Below are 17180 nucleotides of genomic sequence, written 5' to 3'. Positions count from 1 at the left end.
ATTTTAAGTTTATGTAAATTTGGAAAAATACAAAAAAATCTTTTTTTTTTTTTACTTTGGATGCATCTCATTTTAGTTTCTGAAAAAATGCTATTATGTACTAAATACTAAATCAATAAATATGCATATTAAGATTCATTATGTATCTTTGTAGGAAGATGGCGTCTAAAGAACGGACTAAGGATATTGGATGGGCTACAGCCAAGAAAGTACAAGGCAATAGGTTGTGTACAAAATGCAATTATTGTGATACTATCCACCTAAGAGGTGGAATTACCAGACATAAACAACATTTGGCTGGAGGATTTTCTAATGTTGTCAAATGTAACAAGTGCCCAGATGAAACAAGCAAAGCAATGAGGAAGCACTTAAGGGGAAGTAGAGATAAAGCAAAGAAAGTTGTTGAAGAAGATGATAGATTGGTTGAGAATCTAAGGGATCATGAGAATTATGAAGGATCTGATATGGAGGCAGAGGATGAAGATCAACAGCTTGCACAAGCGTTGCATATTTCAAGGGAGGAAGCAAAAGAAAAACAATGGATAGTAGAACAGCTGAGAAGAAGTCAATCTGTAGGACCTAGGCGTGGTGGCCCGATGATTTATGAACAAGGTTCTAACTCTAGAAGTCATCCAAATGTAGATATTGGAGGCACTGTGAAGGGCATGTTTGACAAGAAACCACACCTGATCCCATTATAGATGACCTCATTAGAGATATAAATGAAGATTTTAAAAATATTATTGATGATGAAACCCAAGCACCATCAACTATGGAAGAGGATGATGATAGCTCCAATGATGGCGATATTAGGAGGACGAGATCAGGTGCTATATATAGCGTAACTCAATCAGATACTGATGATGATGATCAAGACAAGGATGGTGCTGCTGTTGATGATGATGATGATGATTATGATGATGATGATGATGGTGGTGGTGGTGGTGGTGGTGGTGGTGGCAGTGGTGGTGGTGATGGTGGTAGTGGTGGTGGCCAAACTTATGTACCACTACATTTCACAGAGGAGGCTGCATTTACACATGCAACCCAAGATAGTCATCATGGTGCTCGCACACAACCAAAGTCTTATAGTCGGAGGGGTAGGCGATCCCACAATCCGAGTGCTACTGATGCATTGATGAGTAGCATGGAGTCAATGTGCATTAGTTCAGATCTTGCTGGTTCCTCATTCGGACATGGACACCATGTATCTTCAGATGCATCTTTAGCCTATGAATATGGGACTTATGCAGGACAATCATTTGCCAATCCAGAGCAGTACAAAAGTTCAGATCATGCTGGTTCCTCATCCGGACACGGACACCATATATCTTCAGGTGCTTCTTCAGCCTATGGATATGGGACTTATGCAGGACCAACATTGGCCACTCCTGAGCAGTACAGAAGATTCTACAATGAATAGGAGACCCACTACCATAAATATTTCGACTGGGGTAAATATTGTGCCTATATTCGACAAGTGCAGAATATCATCGTAGTTGCTCCTATTGAAGAAGGTCCTAGCCAAGGATTTGAACCACCACGACGCTCTTCAGGGCACTCATCATAGTGGCAATGGTAATAAGGAAAGAAAAAACTGTAAGAAACTCAAACCTCATCATTTTGAACATTTTCAACTCAATATATTTGTCTATCAATATGATACCCTCTACTTAAGTATTTATGCATTCTACATGTTATATATAGCTTTTTTTAACTGTTTTTTTATGCAAAGTGTATAAAAATGTGTTCTCTATCCATTTATGTGCGTATCTTTAGCATATCTTAGCGTATCTCCGATACGATACGATACCTTCCGATACGTATCTTAATTTTGACCGACCGATACCGATACTTTAATCCTTGCCCTTGAGCGCCTATGCCGTGACCAACCAATGCCCATTACCCCTCTAGTGGCCCCAGTCGCCGGCATCTCCCCGACGACAACCTCCACCCCCTTCTTGATTGCCACTTGCCCTGCCCCTATCCAACACCTTCCCCCTCCTCTCCCTTTCCCCAACAGCCTCCATCTCCTGCACTCCGCTCCTGGAGTGTGGTTGTTTCCTCCTCCCCCATCGCCTCCTCCTCCATTCCTCCTACTGCTGGTCATACCCTCTTCTTTTACCCTCCGGCTGCCCATAACTCCTCCATTGGCCTTTTTCCGCTTGGCCTTCTAGATTCTGAGATTCTAAAATGGAAGAACTATGTTGTAGGCTCTTTCCAAGGCAACAGACGTCCATTCTCCATTGTCGAAACCTCCCTTATGAATCAATGGAAACATGCTTGCTCCCTGTCCACGTATATGCTCAACAATGGGACTTTCATCTTCAACTTTGATTCTGACTCCGATAAAGCTATTGCCATCGATGGAGGACCTTGGTATGTAGGGAAAAAACCCATTTTCTGAGGCAATGGGACACTTGCACTTCATTCAATTGAACCGAACCCTCCTTTACCCCTCTTTAGGTGGTCTTCCCTAACCTCCCCCTCCATTTCTAGTGCGTCAAGGGCCTCAGCCTCGTCAGTTCCCTCATCAGCAAGCCCCTATATTCAGATAAATGTACTAATACTATGGACACACTTTGTTTTACGAGAATATGTATTGAAGTGCAAGCAGATCATGTCCTCCCATTCTCAGTTACAATCATGGATGGAGAAGGCCATTCCTTAGTCCAAGAAGTCAAGTATGATTGGTTGCCACCATCTTATTCGTTCTGCAAATGTTTTGGGCATAAGACTTCGTTGTGCGAGAAATTCCCAACTTCAGATCAAGTTCCCAACAATAATCAAGCTCCCATCGACAATCTCTCTCAGAATGCAATCTTCAAGGAACAAATCACTAAAAGAAACAGAAAAAAAAAGACATCGGCAAGCCTAGACAACGGAATCCGCTTCTGCTCCTCAACCGGCAAAGGCATCAAACCCTCGGACCTCCGGTCCTCCACCGACGCCATTAACCGTTGGTCCAAATCCATTCTCGATCCTGGAGAAGTGAGACCCAGTTGATGGAAATGTTTATCCACTTCCCTACTTGCACGCCGTTTGCTACTCCCCAGGTTCTTCCTCAAGAGGGCTCTCTCCCTCTATATTGCCAGGCTAGACACTCGGCAGCCTTGGATCCTTGGCTTACTACCCCCAAATCCATTCTTCCTCCTCTGCTTCCTCTCCCTGCCTCAGCCGTCCCTTCTGCTAAAACCCATGCTTCAATCTTAACCCTATCCTTCAACCCTTAACCCCTCTTATCCCATCCAGCTGAACCAGACCATCTCTGAACCACCCTTTATACCTTTGAACCAGTTCCTTCCGATACAACTGTTCAAGAAATTTTCCAAATATCCATCAGACCACCCATTATACCCAAGCAACCTTTATAATCCGTCTCATCCTTTTACCCATCTAAACCCACCGAACCCTCAACCCAACCCAACCCGACCCGACCAACCCTACCCTCCCTAACCTGTGACTCTCATCTTCTCCGCCCAATGCTGCTATTCCTTGCTTTGCTACTGTTGGTCACCTCCTTCGCCTGACGTTGCCTTGTGATCCCCCTTCCGACGGCTCCCCTCATAATACTCCCCAGTTGGCGTCTACTACTACTGCCACTCCGCCAGCTCGACAGCTCCACCCTCTGCTATTGTTCCTTGGAAGGCCTCTCTGCTACCTGCATCAACTCGGATACTAACTTTCGCCCGCTTCCATTGGCCTTTGAAGGCCTTGTTGACTCCTCTTCAATGCTACTTCCAGCGTCTCTGCCTTGCTCCTCAAGGTCCCCCCAAGACACCACTGACGGCTCTCAACCTTGCTAGGACATCAACAACATTGCAATGCCCCTGGCTCCCTCTCATGATCCTCTTCGACAACAAAGCAGAAATAGCCCTATAGTTACTAAAGGAAATTTTACTTGCAATGGTTCACTTACTCTGCATGGTATTAAGCAAGCCTCTTTGGCTGGCTCATTGGATGAGATCCCTGTTGTCCCCTAGATGAACCAAGACCCCCAATCCTGTCTCCCTGCCTATCACCAATGCCCCCACTTCCATCCGCAGAAAACAAAGTAAAAAATCCTCCTCCATCACCACTAAATCCTCATCCACACTCATTGTCTCCCCTGTTATAGGTTATAGCCATCGGCCTCCCTCCACCTCCGGTCCCTCATCCCCAAGGCCCCCCGTAGCTCGTCCAAACGTCCGATGCCCCCCCATAGTTCTTAATGATTCCCTGAACCATTTGGAATGTTCAAGGTCTTAGTTCCTCGGCCAAACAAGTTGATATCAGATCACGTATTCGCTCCTCGCAGTCCAATCTTTGTTGTCTTTTGGAAACCCATGTCCTAGAGGCCAATGCCTCCCAGATTGCCTCCTCGATTGCCCCCTCTTGGTCCTTTGCATCTAACTACCTCCACAACTTTAATGGGAGCATGTGGATTCTTTGGGATCCCTCTTTCCTGACCATCTCTATTCAATCCTCCTCTACCCAAGCCATCCAAATCTCTATCTCCCACCATTCTGGTCCCTTCATCTGCTTTCTCTCAATCATTTATGCTCATAACTGGGCCTCTCTTAGGCTCCCCCTTTGGTCTAACTTGCTCTCTTTTGCCCCTTCACGGGATCCAGGCCTCGGGGAATTGTGGGAGACTTCAATGTAATCCATTTCAGCAATGAAAACATGGGGGGAACCCCATTGATCCCAAGTTGTTGATTCTTTCAACGACTGCATTAATGATCTCAATCTCACTGATCTCAAATGGTAAGGAGTCAAGCTTACTTGGCACAATAGAAGATCAGGCAATCATCGTGTGGCTTGTAAGCTTGATAGGGCCCTTGTTAATTAAGCCTGGCTTGACTCTTAACCTTCTTCTCATGCCTACTTTGGCCTTCCTAGGATTTCGAACCATAGTCTCGTCTCAATCCATGTCCTCCCCTTCCACTCTCCTTTAGTCCTAAGCCTTTCAAGTTCTTTAACATGTGGATCTCGCATCCCAATTTCCACCCTTTAGTCCATAGTGCTTGGAACATTCCCACCCCTCCCTCCCTTCCCCCTCTCCTTGCATTTACTAACAAGATTAAGAACGTTAAAGCTACCTTAAAGCTTTGGAATTCTTCCACCTTCAGGAACATCTCCTCTCGGGTTTCCTCTTGTCGGGACAAGCTCCACTCCATTTAATCCAGACTCCAGCACAATCTCCTCAACCCTGTTCTGGATGAGGAAGAGAAAGCTACTGCTTCTAACTTATCCTTGCTTCTGAATAAAAAAAGAAAGCTTCCTCCGTCAGAAAGCCCACATCAAATGTCTTGATTTGGGTGACTCTAATTCAGCATATTTCCACCGTTCTCTCAAAGCTAGGAACAATGTCAACACCATTCCTAAGCTTATCTCCTTCCTAAGCTTATCTCCTTCTCTGGAACTGAGCTCTATTCCCCAAATCTCATCAAGATGGAAGTTGTCTCTCACTTTCAGGGGCTCTTCTGCCCTCCCTATCCCTCCCTCCATCCCCCCCAATCTTCTCAATAAGTTTGTCCCTTATGAGTTCCTCCCTTTCCTCCAATCTATTCCCAGCGAGGAGGAAATCCTCTCAGCCATCCTATCCCATAAGGCCAATAAAGCCCCGGGTCACGATGGCTTCAATAAGGGTTTCTTCTCCACCTGCTGGAATATCATCTGCAATGACCTCATTATTGCAGTGCGTAGTTTCTTCTACAAACCTAACCAAATTGGAGGGACCAACCACACTTTCTTTTATCTCATCCCCAAAAAAGGTGCAGTTTCCATGAATGACTTCAGATCCATTTCTCTGTAATCTTCTCTACAAGTTTATTTCCAAAATCTGTGCCAATAGGATTCAGAAAGTCATTAACTCCCTTGTTAGTCCCAACTAATCTGCCTTTATCGCGGGCAGGAGCATTTTCGATAACATTATTCTCTTTTATGGGATCATTCGCGATTTCAACTGCAAGTCTCACACTCCAGCTGCCTCCCTCAAGATCGACATCCATAAAGCGTTTGACAATTAATTGGGACTCCATATCTGATGTTCTGCTCCAAATGTCCTTCCCGGCCTCTTTTGGTCACTGGATCCACTCTTGCATCTCCTCCCTTCACTTCTCTGTCTTAGTGAATGGTAGCCTGGCCGGTTACTTCCCCTTTCTCCTCTTCTCTTCTCCCTTTCCTTAGAAGTCCTTTCTCGCTCCATCCAATCTGTCACCGACCTCCATCTCATTTCTCCCATCCCTAAATGTAAATCTCTTCTCCTCTCCCATTTGGATTTTGCTAATGACATCATGATCTTCTCCAAGGCTGACCCTCTCTTCATCACCACTATCACAGCCACTTTCTGCTCCTTTGAAACACTTTCGGGCCTCAACATCAACCTCCTCAAATCCAATATCTTCCTCTCCGATGTCTCCCTTGAGGCCCAAGACACCTTTTCTGGAATCTCGGGAATTCCGTTGGGTTCCTTGCCTGTTAAATACCTGGGCCTCCTTCTCATTCCCCCAGGCTTTCTTCCCACCATTACACCCCCTTGCTTGATCTTCTCAGGAAAAAGCTCCAACTTTGGAAAGGAAAACTCCTCTCTTTTTCCGGCCGTCTTACCCTAATCAGGATGGTCCTCTAGTCCATGTACCTCTATTAGTCCAATACCTTTGCCCTCCCTACCTCTGTGATTAAGTCGATTGAAGGACTCCTTTGCTCCTTCCTTTGAAAGGGCTCCGAATCCTTCAAATTCCTTCAGCCTCTCAGTTGGAAGAAGGTTTGTCTTCCCAAATCTGAAGGAAGATTAGGGATTAGAAGAATCAAAGATGCCAATTTTGTGGGTGTCCTCAAGCTCATCTGAGAAATTGTGTCCAAGCATAAAAGAATTTGGGTCGATTGGATCCTCTCTGGGTTGCTTAAGCGTAACTCCCTTTGGACGGCCCCTTCCATTTCTGATGCCTCCTAGATTTGGAGAAAGATCCTTGATTATAGGCCCATTTCCTTCTTGGCCATTTCCTTTTCCATCAGAAATGGTAGGACCACCTCTCTTTGGAAGGATCCCTGGCATCCTTCGGGCATCCTGTCTTATCAGATATCTCCCAGAGTTACATACTTTTCCGATCTCCCTACCAATGCTTTTGTCTCCTCTATCCTTTCTCCTAATGGATGGTCCCCTCCCTCCTCTCCCCGTCCTCCTCCCCCTGGGCATAAAGGAAAAGAAGATAAGTGCAATTGGCTTACCTCCTCCAATGGGATCTTCTCCTCTGCCCCTGCTTGGTCCTTTGTTCAAACCTCTTCCCCGGTGGTCCTGTGGCATAAGTTGGTCTAGTTTAAAGGCCATATTCCCCGCCATAGCTTCACTCTATGGCAATGCATGTCCAATTGTCTCCCTACCCAATCCTTCCTCATTCACCGCCATATCCCTGCCAACCCTTCCTACTCTGCCTCTGTCCCCAGGGTATGGAGGATATCCCCCATCTCTTTTTGTCCTGTCCTTTCTCCTCCCTTGTTTGGAAATCTATCCTTTCCAAGTGTGGGCCGGCTAGGTGATCCATTCTCTCTTTTGATAGGGAATGGATTTGGATAGCATGACCATCTTTGGTACTTCCATCAATGTCACCGTTGGTAAATTGGCTTTTTGTGCAACTATTAACCATCTCTGGATGGAAGGTAACATTCGTAGATGGACCCCCAAATCTCGCTCTCCGGATAAGATTTGGAAAGCTATCTACTTCAATGTTACTTCCAAAGTCCAATCCCTCCAAGCTCGTCTTGTTCCCTATTCCCTTAGAAATACCCACATCATTGCTTCTTGGAACCTCCAAGTCGATCTCATCCCCACCACTTGACGGCTTTATGGCTTTCTTCTCCCCCCTTTCGTTGGCCCCTGGATCGTGATGTTTTATCATTGTTCCGTTGTTGATTCCCCCTGGGATGGCTTTTCCTTGTTGGCTTAAGCCTTCTTCCCCCCCCCCCTTTTTCCCCCTTGTATATTCTTCTCCTCTTGGTAATGAATTATTTCTTCAAAAAAAAAAAAAAAATACTAGAGTTTCTCCCCCCATGGTTTTATAAACAAAACTATGCTGTTATTGCTGCTTCTCTGTGAGAAACTGTTGTGTGTCAGATCACAGTGAAGGGTTGGTGTTTGATCCAATGACTCCTTATGGTGGGAAGCCCAGGAGGAACTTCTTCAAGTGCTCTTCTTCTTCTTCTTAGCTTATCAAATACTCAGTTGCTGATGTTCTAATTAGTTGAAGGCTAGGTAGTTTATCTATCCTAGTCTACATTAAGTGGTATTAGAGCATGACAGAGAACAACACATCGAGGGTTTCAACCGCTCCTATTGATATGATTGTTGCGATGATGGAAATGTTGATACAACTGAATCAACAAATGGTGTGAACGGATGAAATATTAGCTAGAATGCAGCAACGTGCTAATGTCCTAGAATCATTAATAGCACCTATAACACCTCTATAGGAAGTGAAGATACCTCTATTCAAACCAAAAGAACTTGCAGTCAAGGTTCCCATTGAAGAGATAGTTCTTGAAACTTCAAAGATAGAAGATAAAGAGTTCAAAGATTCCACTAAAGAGAACAGAGCTGACAATATTGAAGTTATGGACGATGAGATAGTGGTTGAGATCATTCCACAACAAGTCTTTGAGATTCAACAAAAGAAGAGCTTGTTCCTCCAATCCTTGATGAGAATGTAACCAACGTTGATGACTCTATGCATACGACATTCACGGTTGGTATCGACTCAGAGGTCGAATGTACAGAGTTCTTTATGCTATCATGGTTCTTCAAAGAGAAAGCTCCACGCCTTGAAGACTACCTTCCAAAGGTCTACACGTGGTTTAAAATGTATTTGATATCCCTCCGATACATATCTTAAATTTAGCCAACTAATACCGATACTTTAATCCTTGATCTTTAGCATATCTTAGCGTATCTCTGATATGATACGATACCCTCTGACACGTATCTTAAATTTAGCTGACCGATACGACAACCGATACCGATACTTTAATCTTGGGTCTACAAGAAATCTGAATTCTGTTTGAGAACGATTACGTCTACAACTCACATGTTGCTTCCCCCTCATCACTGCAAAATTCAAGGACGAATTTTTTTAAGATGGGGAGAGTTGATGTAGATTCTTCACCAAACTAGGCCTGTTTTATTAGGAATAAGTCTCAGTCCATGTAATGGGGCCCATTTATGGGTCTAAACTAAGAGCTTTAAAGTTGAATACGGGATTAACTACTTTGTTTCCTTTTTCATTAGTTTCTCTTTTAGTTGGGTTCAATTTAAGTTGTTAATCTTTGTTATTTTTCGGAGTGAGTCAAGTAGTTAGTTTTCTTTTTCAGCTAGTTCCTTCAGTTTTTAGTATGTATTAGGAGACTAAATTAAGGTTTCCTTTTAAGGAACCTTCTATTTTGTAATTCCCTCCCCCATCATTATAAATAAAGAAGGGGAGACTCCTAAAGCTGAAAAAATTTGAAGAATTAAACCATGGCTACTGCTGCTGCTTCTCCTTGCTAGGAATTGCTTTGTGTTTGATCAAAGCTGGTGGAGTTGGTGTTTGATCCAACTGACCCTCTGCGGTGGGAAGCCCGAGGGATTATTTCTCCTTTATTATCTTCTTCTTCTTTGTTTTTCAAGGTGTTCGAGGACCTGCAACTTCAACCTCAATCCATCACAGGTAATTGAATCTAGTCCTTTCTCAGTTCTGCCCAGAAGTTCCAGAATATCTTGATCTCCAATCCTTCTCTCTCCTGGACAGACTAACCATCCAATCAGGTACTCAAATTCTGTCCAAAAAATTAGAAGGTTCTGTGAGAGTTTTCAGAATATGACCAGGCCAAACCAGCCATCAGTTTGGGCTGAGTTTTGGATCGAAGTTAAGTCCTACCTAGAGGGAAACTTGACCCAAAGGGGAGCTTTCTGCCCAGGGATTTGAGAGATATCAGAAATCTCCCAGTTTTTTGTCTGCTAGTGGTTTTCTCAGCTACTACCTGAAATCGATAGAACTGTTTTGGTTTATTCTGGTTTCTATGACCTAACATGGTTTTGTTCATGTTGAGTGGACTGTTTGAGACCCTGATAGGCCTTACTCATCAGACTACTGATCTGATCAAAGAATACCTAACCATTGACATCGATAGCTTGCTGGTTTATCCAATCTGGTACTTCTTCTATTATGATTTGTTGTGCTGTTGTTGGGTTATTCTTGGTTGTTCTTATGATTATAAAATCCTGCAGTTGAAGGCTTGGTAGTCTATCTATCCTAGTCTACATTACTTGCAATACTTGAAGTCAGCTCCAGGGAAAGGTATCCTTTTATCTCCTCATGATCATCTCCGAGTTGAAGCTTATACATATGCTGCTTGGGCTGTTTCACCTGACAGAAAATCCATCTCTAGTTATTGTACCTTTGTAGGGGGGAATCTTGTCACTTAGAGCAGCAAGAAGCAGAATGTGGTGGCCAGATCTAGTGCTAAAGCAGAATTTTGTGCCACGGCACATGGGATTTGTGAGTTATTATGGTAGCATAAAGATTTGGATGATATTGGTGTACCTGTTCGTCTTCCTATGATGCTTTACTGTGATAACAAGGCTGCTATCAGTATTGCTTATAATCCAGTATAGCATGATTGAACCAACACGTGGAGAGACACTTTATCAAAGAGAAGTTGAATGCTGGTTTGATTTGTGTTCCTTTTGTGAAGTCTAGGGATCAACTAGTTGATGTTTCACTGAAGGGTTGGTTGGAAAGATGTTTCATCCTAGTTTAGTCAAGTTGGGTATGTGCGATATCTATGCACCAACTTGAGGGGGAGTGTTAGAATAGGAGGCTTTCCCCCCACCACCGACCCTATTTAGAGTGGGGCGGCTGGATAGAGGGTATTCTTGTAATTTCTTTATTTTTTTGACTAGTACTCCTATCATGACTCTATCATGATTCATTATTATAAATAAAGGGCTTGTGTGATCAGTTAGAACACACAAGCATTCTCCCTATTCATAATGTTAACAAAAACAACTATGTTAGGGTTTAGAATAAAAAGAATGGGGTAGCTTCGGAGAGTAGGGTGGCACTATATCTTGATTCCTATCAAATAAGGGGGTATAGAAAAAAGAAAAAAAAGGCAGCTGCTGTACCTTAATTCTGGAGAAAAACAGCCCATTTCTTCCATGCAACCAGAAGAAACATATTCAATCTAACACCCACTATACTGTGCACTCCATCACCCATTTTTCTCATTCAATTAACCTTTTTTTTAATTATATTATCTTTTACAAAAAAAAAAAAAAAAAGGAATTGTTGTGCCTATATAATGAGTACACCATACACACCCACCCTGCAAGTTTCAGGGGAAAAAAAAAGAGCAAAAGAAGAAGAAGTAGGGGTTAGGGATTGGGCGAATCCACAACATATACCACACCCAAAAGTTTCTGTTGTTGTGTTCCATATGATTATTAAAATGAAGGATGGCATTTGTCATAGAATTCAGCCACATGAAAATCCCATTTTCACCTCCATTTCTCAGTTAAAGAGTTCTAAGACTTTGGCAGGCAGAATAATGAAGGGAAAAGTCTTATAAATGGTCAGACAAAAAGGTGATAGGAGCATGGCCAACTAGAACTTCAGTCTAACATGGAATTTCAGACCAGATGCATTGTCCATCCACTTCACTGAGAGGGTTCCCTAAAAGGCAGCATGGCCTCTACACCAGCATGAGGCCAACGGGAGCACTAGTAGAAGCATCAACATGGACAGGATTTCCACCTTTCATGAGGGGCAAGGTGGTAATTTTACCCCCATTATGTCTAGGTGTAGCCTGTAGGGGCCACGTTTGTCTTTTAGGCTTCATTTTCCCATATATATATATATATATATATATATGAATGAATGCGTATATATCACCATTTCTTTAAAATTGTCTTGAGAGTTCAATAGTGTTGATTAATAACACCAATGTAGATATTGTTGCATCAAATAGTTGAACCTGCTAGACCATGTCAATGCTGGCTAACAAGCTACTGTGTCTGAACAATCAATACTTTTATACCTGCAGCCATGAGAGGAAGTGATGTCAGTCGATCCACCAGAGAGAGGCGAAGGAACTACACACAATGGGGGTAAGACCAATCATAATGGCAGGGAAACTGCAAGATCCTATATGTTCTGTGAAAGACCATGTAGCAGCAAGGTCATGAGACATACTTGAGTGTAAATTAAGGCCCCCAAAGGAGTTGGCAATTGGGGGACATCTTGGAATATAGGATATTCAACCTGCAAGATAGAGATTTAAACATGATTGGAATGTCGATGTGCTGATTTGTAATCTTAATGTCATAATCAAGAGTCCATTTGGATGCACATATAGGCTTCATTGAAATTAGAAATTTGAGATTGCATAGCAACGGTATTCAGTATAGAAACACCTCATTAAGAAGTAATTTCAGAAAATGAAAAAGAATATAAATCATTTCATCTTTTTACCTAAAGTAATGTTATTTTACACAAGTTCATTTTGGCACTAGAGCCCAAGACTTATATCCAAAACTATCCACAATAAACCCGTTCCAAATCAACTGAACGAACAAATTAAATGATTCATGCTTTGAAGCAGACTGGTCACCTGAGGAAGAAAACCCCAATTTCAAATGTTATAAATGAAGTATTAAAATTCCAAGAGGTGAATAAAATTCATCCCAAAGGGGCACTACCAGACCAAGGATTAAAGAAGCAGTTTCATCATTTTACTTGTTCCACAGAAAAATAAAAGCAGTGGTTTGCAAGTAAATTTAGAACCAAACTAAAACCATGTCAGTGGTAGTTTTATGTCCTGAGAAGACTGCCATATCCATCAGTCCCCCTTGACATGAGTCATTCAGTATCAGGGGATTTGTACGGCAAGCCCAGGGTCATTGGATGATGGCAGAGTCAGTGCAGACAAAGGATTGTCCATGGATGAAGGCAGTCTTTTTATAACTACACCATAATGAAACTGTAACGGGAAGATGGCAAGTTGCATATCTATTAAACCCAATAGCCAAAAGCTGTTCTACTAAACAAAATTTGAAAACGTTTTGACACCATCCGGGGACATATAATTTTAATTGTTCCATTACTACAGTGACATTCATTACCTCCAAGCCCTCTCGGGAGTACTGTGCAGAACTTTTCCAATTAGTGAAAGGTTTGATACCAATCTCATCAACGAGTGAAAATATATTGCCGTAGGGGTACCAGAAACCTGGAAAAAAAAAAAAAGGTGATAAGCTCTTCGAGTTGCTAATGGATAGAAAGTACTGTTCCCTTGATTTACAGATGGGCATCAGAATTAATTCCAAACTATTATTGAGGAATTTGCAATCAGCTAGTTTGATTACCTTGGATGATACCTCCATCTCCGGAAGTATTGGGTTTGCTCGTCGACCCACAAATTTTATCAGTTGCGAGTACCGTAACATTAAAACCCTGAAACCAAATCCGCAAAGCATCACGTCTCCATTCAGAATTGAGATTAGATAAACACAACTCTTTCTTTCTGGGCTTTTGGTTCCGACAGAGATTAAAAATAATAATAAAAATCCCTGAAATCTCAGGTACAGAGAAGAGAGAGAGAGAGTGAAAGTGGGGAAACCTGTTTGCAGAGGTGATGAGCAGCACCTAAGCCAGCCCAATCAGAGCCGACAACCAAAACTTTCTTTCTGTTCCTCTGCTGGTTTCCATGATTGGGCAGGGCATCTGCTGCGACACAGCATAGCCCAATTCGAGTTCCATATGTGAAGCAAGAATTGACCATCCAATATGATCCCATTCTTCTCCACACAAGCATAGGACACAACGGCTATTCATTCTCTTCCGAGTTTATGAAAGAGAGTAAAGACAAGATGGACGGACTGACCGTAGCTGGTGTGGTGTGTGGAGTGTGGACACCAATGCCTATTGCCTTTGGGTGGACTAAACAGATCCCTCACAGCCATTTCTCCTTCGTGGTTTGTTTTATTCAAGGACGTAGGTCTGCCTCTGGCCTAGATTAACCCAAGTTAAATGGAGCATGGTTTCAAGTGTCGGTCTCCTATCGGTCGTATCGGATCAGTATCTACTGAGATCGATCCCTGATCCCTGATCCCTGATCCCTAATCGACTCAGATTGGATATCTGTATGTTTTTTAGATAAAATAGTAAAATATTAGTACTTAAAAAAAAAATGGCAAAACCAACTGATACTCACCGATCTGATCCAATCCAATCCGATCCAGATTGATATCAGGTTGATATCACCGTATCAACACATATCGATACCATCCCCTAAATCCTTGAAATGGAGTCTCCGTCACAAGAGTCAAATATGAAATTTCATACATCTTAAAGTTTGTAGGACGAAAAGAGAATTTTTTTAGGTCCCTATACTCATCATGCCTAGCATTGAATGGGTCTGAATATTCACCTCACAATTATCAAATCAATGCCAATTTATTTGGCACCCGAATCGAGACCGGTATCAAATATTTTTCCAGGCTATTGTTCTCTTATTCTCTCAAATTCATAGAGTAAGACATCGATTTTCTCAATAAGAACAATTTTTTTGATTACATGGTGGATTCTCTTAAAAAAAACATTGGTACTCGTGTAAACGAGACGCTCTACCTAACTGAGCTTTAGCCTTTGCGTTTGTGATAGATATTTTATCATGTAAAAATTATCTTATCAAGATAAGTATTTCATGATCGGACATCATAGTTTTCTTTATCACAAAAAGTTCATAGTTTGACAAAGAAGGTTAGTATCCTTTATCAGGATTTTCCTAGTCAGAGCCTTATAAGCATGATTTGTCATTTGTGATTTGGCAGACTTGGATTGGATCACTGGATGTCTTAAAAGTTAGAATAAAGCAAGTGGGGAACCCAAACCCACTAACTACATTGGTAAATAAAGTTTATTCTCCAAACAAAGAAGGGGAGTGTATCATGATGATTTTAATTCGAAGTGATAAAAAAAGATGGTAGTTATCCAATTTCATGTAATAATGGAAGGTTATTCATTTTTATATATTTTTTAATCTAAATTTTTTGTATCTATTCAAAATTAAGAGAGTGCGTAGTAATATCTAAAATATTGATACATATACATAGACATACACAAGATATGTGCTGATACAAAAGAAGATTTTGCATAGATATATTGTTTTTATCCAATCAAACAAACTGAAACCTCCAAATCTTATACGGGAGCTAGCACCCTGAGTTTTTCCATTTCATATTGATGAGTGAAATGCCTGTGAAGATTTAAATTATGTTCCAAAGTAGCCTTGTTTGATGCATTGTTTTCATTCATGGAATAAACCTTAGCTCTATTTTTACTACTTCCAATCCCCTTGACTCCTCCTTTAGTTTATTTGATCCCGTGATCCTCCTTTTGAAAACTTTGAAATTTGTTCTATCCCTTGTAAGGAAGAGGTTATGTTGGTTGTGTTTAGTATTGGTGCTCCCAAAGAACCTGGTAATTATAGCATTTCTGCCATTTCCTTCCAAAAGTGTTGGGACCCTCTTAGGTCTAATGTCTGTTCTTTTCTGTATGTTTTTTTCATTAATCTCCACCTTTCATTTGGAACCAATCATACTCTTATATTCTTTATTCCTAAGAAGGATAATGTTGAGGCTGTAGAAGACTTCTGATCCTTTAGTCTTTATACAGTGGCATCTAAAATAATAACTAAACTCCATGGGGAAGTAGTAAAACTAGGAAGCCTAGATATGTGACTATAGTGCCATTTGTAGGCCATGGTATTATTGAAAAAAAAGCAGCGTTGCTATCCTAGCCTGAAGCCATGGCACACAAGATCCGGAGTTGTATAGTGCATATCATTAGGGAGGTCAGGATGGGTCACGAATTATATATTTTAGTACGATTAAAATTTGATTACGAGACCTCACTATGAAATACCGTATCGTCTCCAAACCATCTGCACTAATAACCCCTCGAGGTTAATTACTAGATTGGTTCAACACACTTATTTGATCAAGAAAAGTGGGGGCCTGTGAACATTTCCAGCAAGTTGCATTTAGTGATGGTTTGTTGAAAAATTCGTTATCTGAGCACTACTCTTTGGTCATCAACCAGTCTTTTCAGTCAACGAGACACCTCATTGAAGTCACTCAGGTAAAAAGCCAGGGTTGACTTCCTTACACAAGTTTAATTGATGCTCCAGTCTAAGGTCCATTGTATGCAAATGTTTGGTGGAAAGAACACGGAAATACCCCAGCAGGCATGTGTGGGTCTACAATCCTATGTGTGAGACATAATAGAGTGTCGATTAAGATATTGAACTCTCAGAGGACAACCGCTACCTTGAGAGTTCCAACATAATATGCTCATAGCTGCTTGGAGGGCTTGTCAAGGGCAGTCACCAAACCCTATCAAAGGACTACGATTCAACGGGGTAAGTTAAGACAGGTAATTCAGAAGCCTTCTACACGCCCCAAACTTTGCTTAATGTAGTGGGAGTGCCATTGCAACAAGGCAGAGGGATTGAGGATCGGACTCGTTTGTAGCACGGGGTTGTGTTACATGTGTGTAGCACAGCTCCACAACTTGGCACGTGCAAATTTTTAATCAATTGACTTGAATTGCTGAGAATGTAAAGAGTGCGGTAAACATGCGATACATTTGATTATCAAATCAAACCTCTTATTTTGTTGTCATAAGGAATGGAGACCTCTGCTAGAGATGGGTAAACCTGCTTATACTACATACTAATTCCAACATTGGTATGACTTTCCAGTGTTCCATTAATCCTGGTGATGATCATTGAGCTACTAATCATCATGAGCTGCGAATGTAGAGAAATATGTAATCATACAATATTGTACAAGCACTACAGCACTAGTAAGGGATAGATTATTCGGGAAAATTACTTAATTACCCACTTCCGGGTTTTCCTTTACAAAATTACCCACCAAAAGTTTCAATTAACAAAAATACCCAAAATTAGGTTTTCCTTTACAAAATTACCCACTTAAAATTTAAGTTAACAAAAATACCCAAAATTGAGTTTAGGTTTACAAAACTACCCACTCAAAGTTTCAATAATAAAAGAAAACATGATTATATGTGGAAGATGAAGACTCACTATTTTGGGTAGTTTTGTAAACCCAAACCTGATTTTTGGTATTTTTGTTAACCGAA

At 41.6% G+C, this 17180-nt stretch overlaps 1 protein-coding gene across 2 annotated transcripts in view; it reads right to left on the bottom strand.

The window, feature by feature from the left end:
* LOC122073790 overlaps positions 1-13963 on the bottom strand; it is a 96075-nt gene extending 82112 nt beyond the window's left edge. Inside the window, exons 1-5 of one of the 2 annotated variants that reach the window (XM_042638421.1) lie at positions 13633-13963; positions 13379-13466; positions 13136-13242; positions 12207-12275; positions 12052-12106 (exon numbers count right to left, since the gene is read on the bottom strand). In XM_042638421.1, coding sequence (XP_042494355.1) covers positions 12052-12106; positions 12207-12275; positions 13136-13242; positions 13379-13466; positions 13633-13827 — 514 coding nt within the window. In that variant the 5' untranslated portion in view covers positions 13828-13963. The remainder of the gene's footprint in view (positions 1-12051; positions 12107-12206; positions 12276-13135; positions 13243-13378; positions 13467-13632) is intronic. The other variant, XM_042638420.1, reaches the window with a different exon arrangement.
* Positions 13964-17180: the final 3217 nt, after the last annotated feature.

This window comes from Macadamia integrifolia, chromosome 3, assembly GCF_013358625.1.
Source record: "Macadamia integrifolia cultivar HAES 741 chromosome 3, SCU_Mint_v3, whole genome shotgun sequence".
NCBI lineage: Eukaryota > Viridiplantae > Streptophyta > Magnoliopsida > Proteales > Proteaceae > Macadamia > Macadamia integrifolia.
The sequence above is the reverse complement of the archived record's forward strand: the minus strand, read 5'-3'. Positions and strand labels throughout refer to the sequence as shown.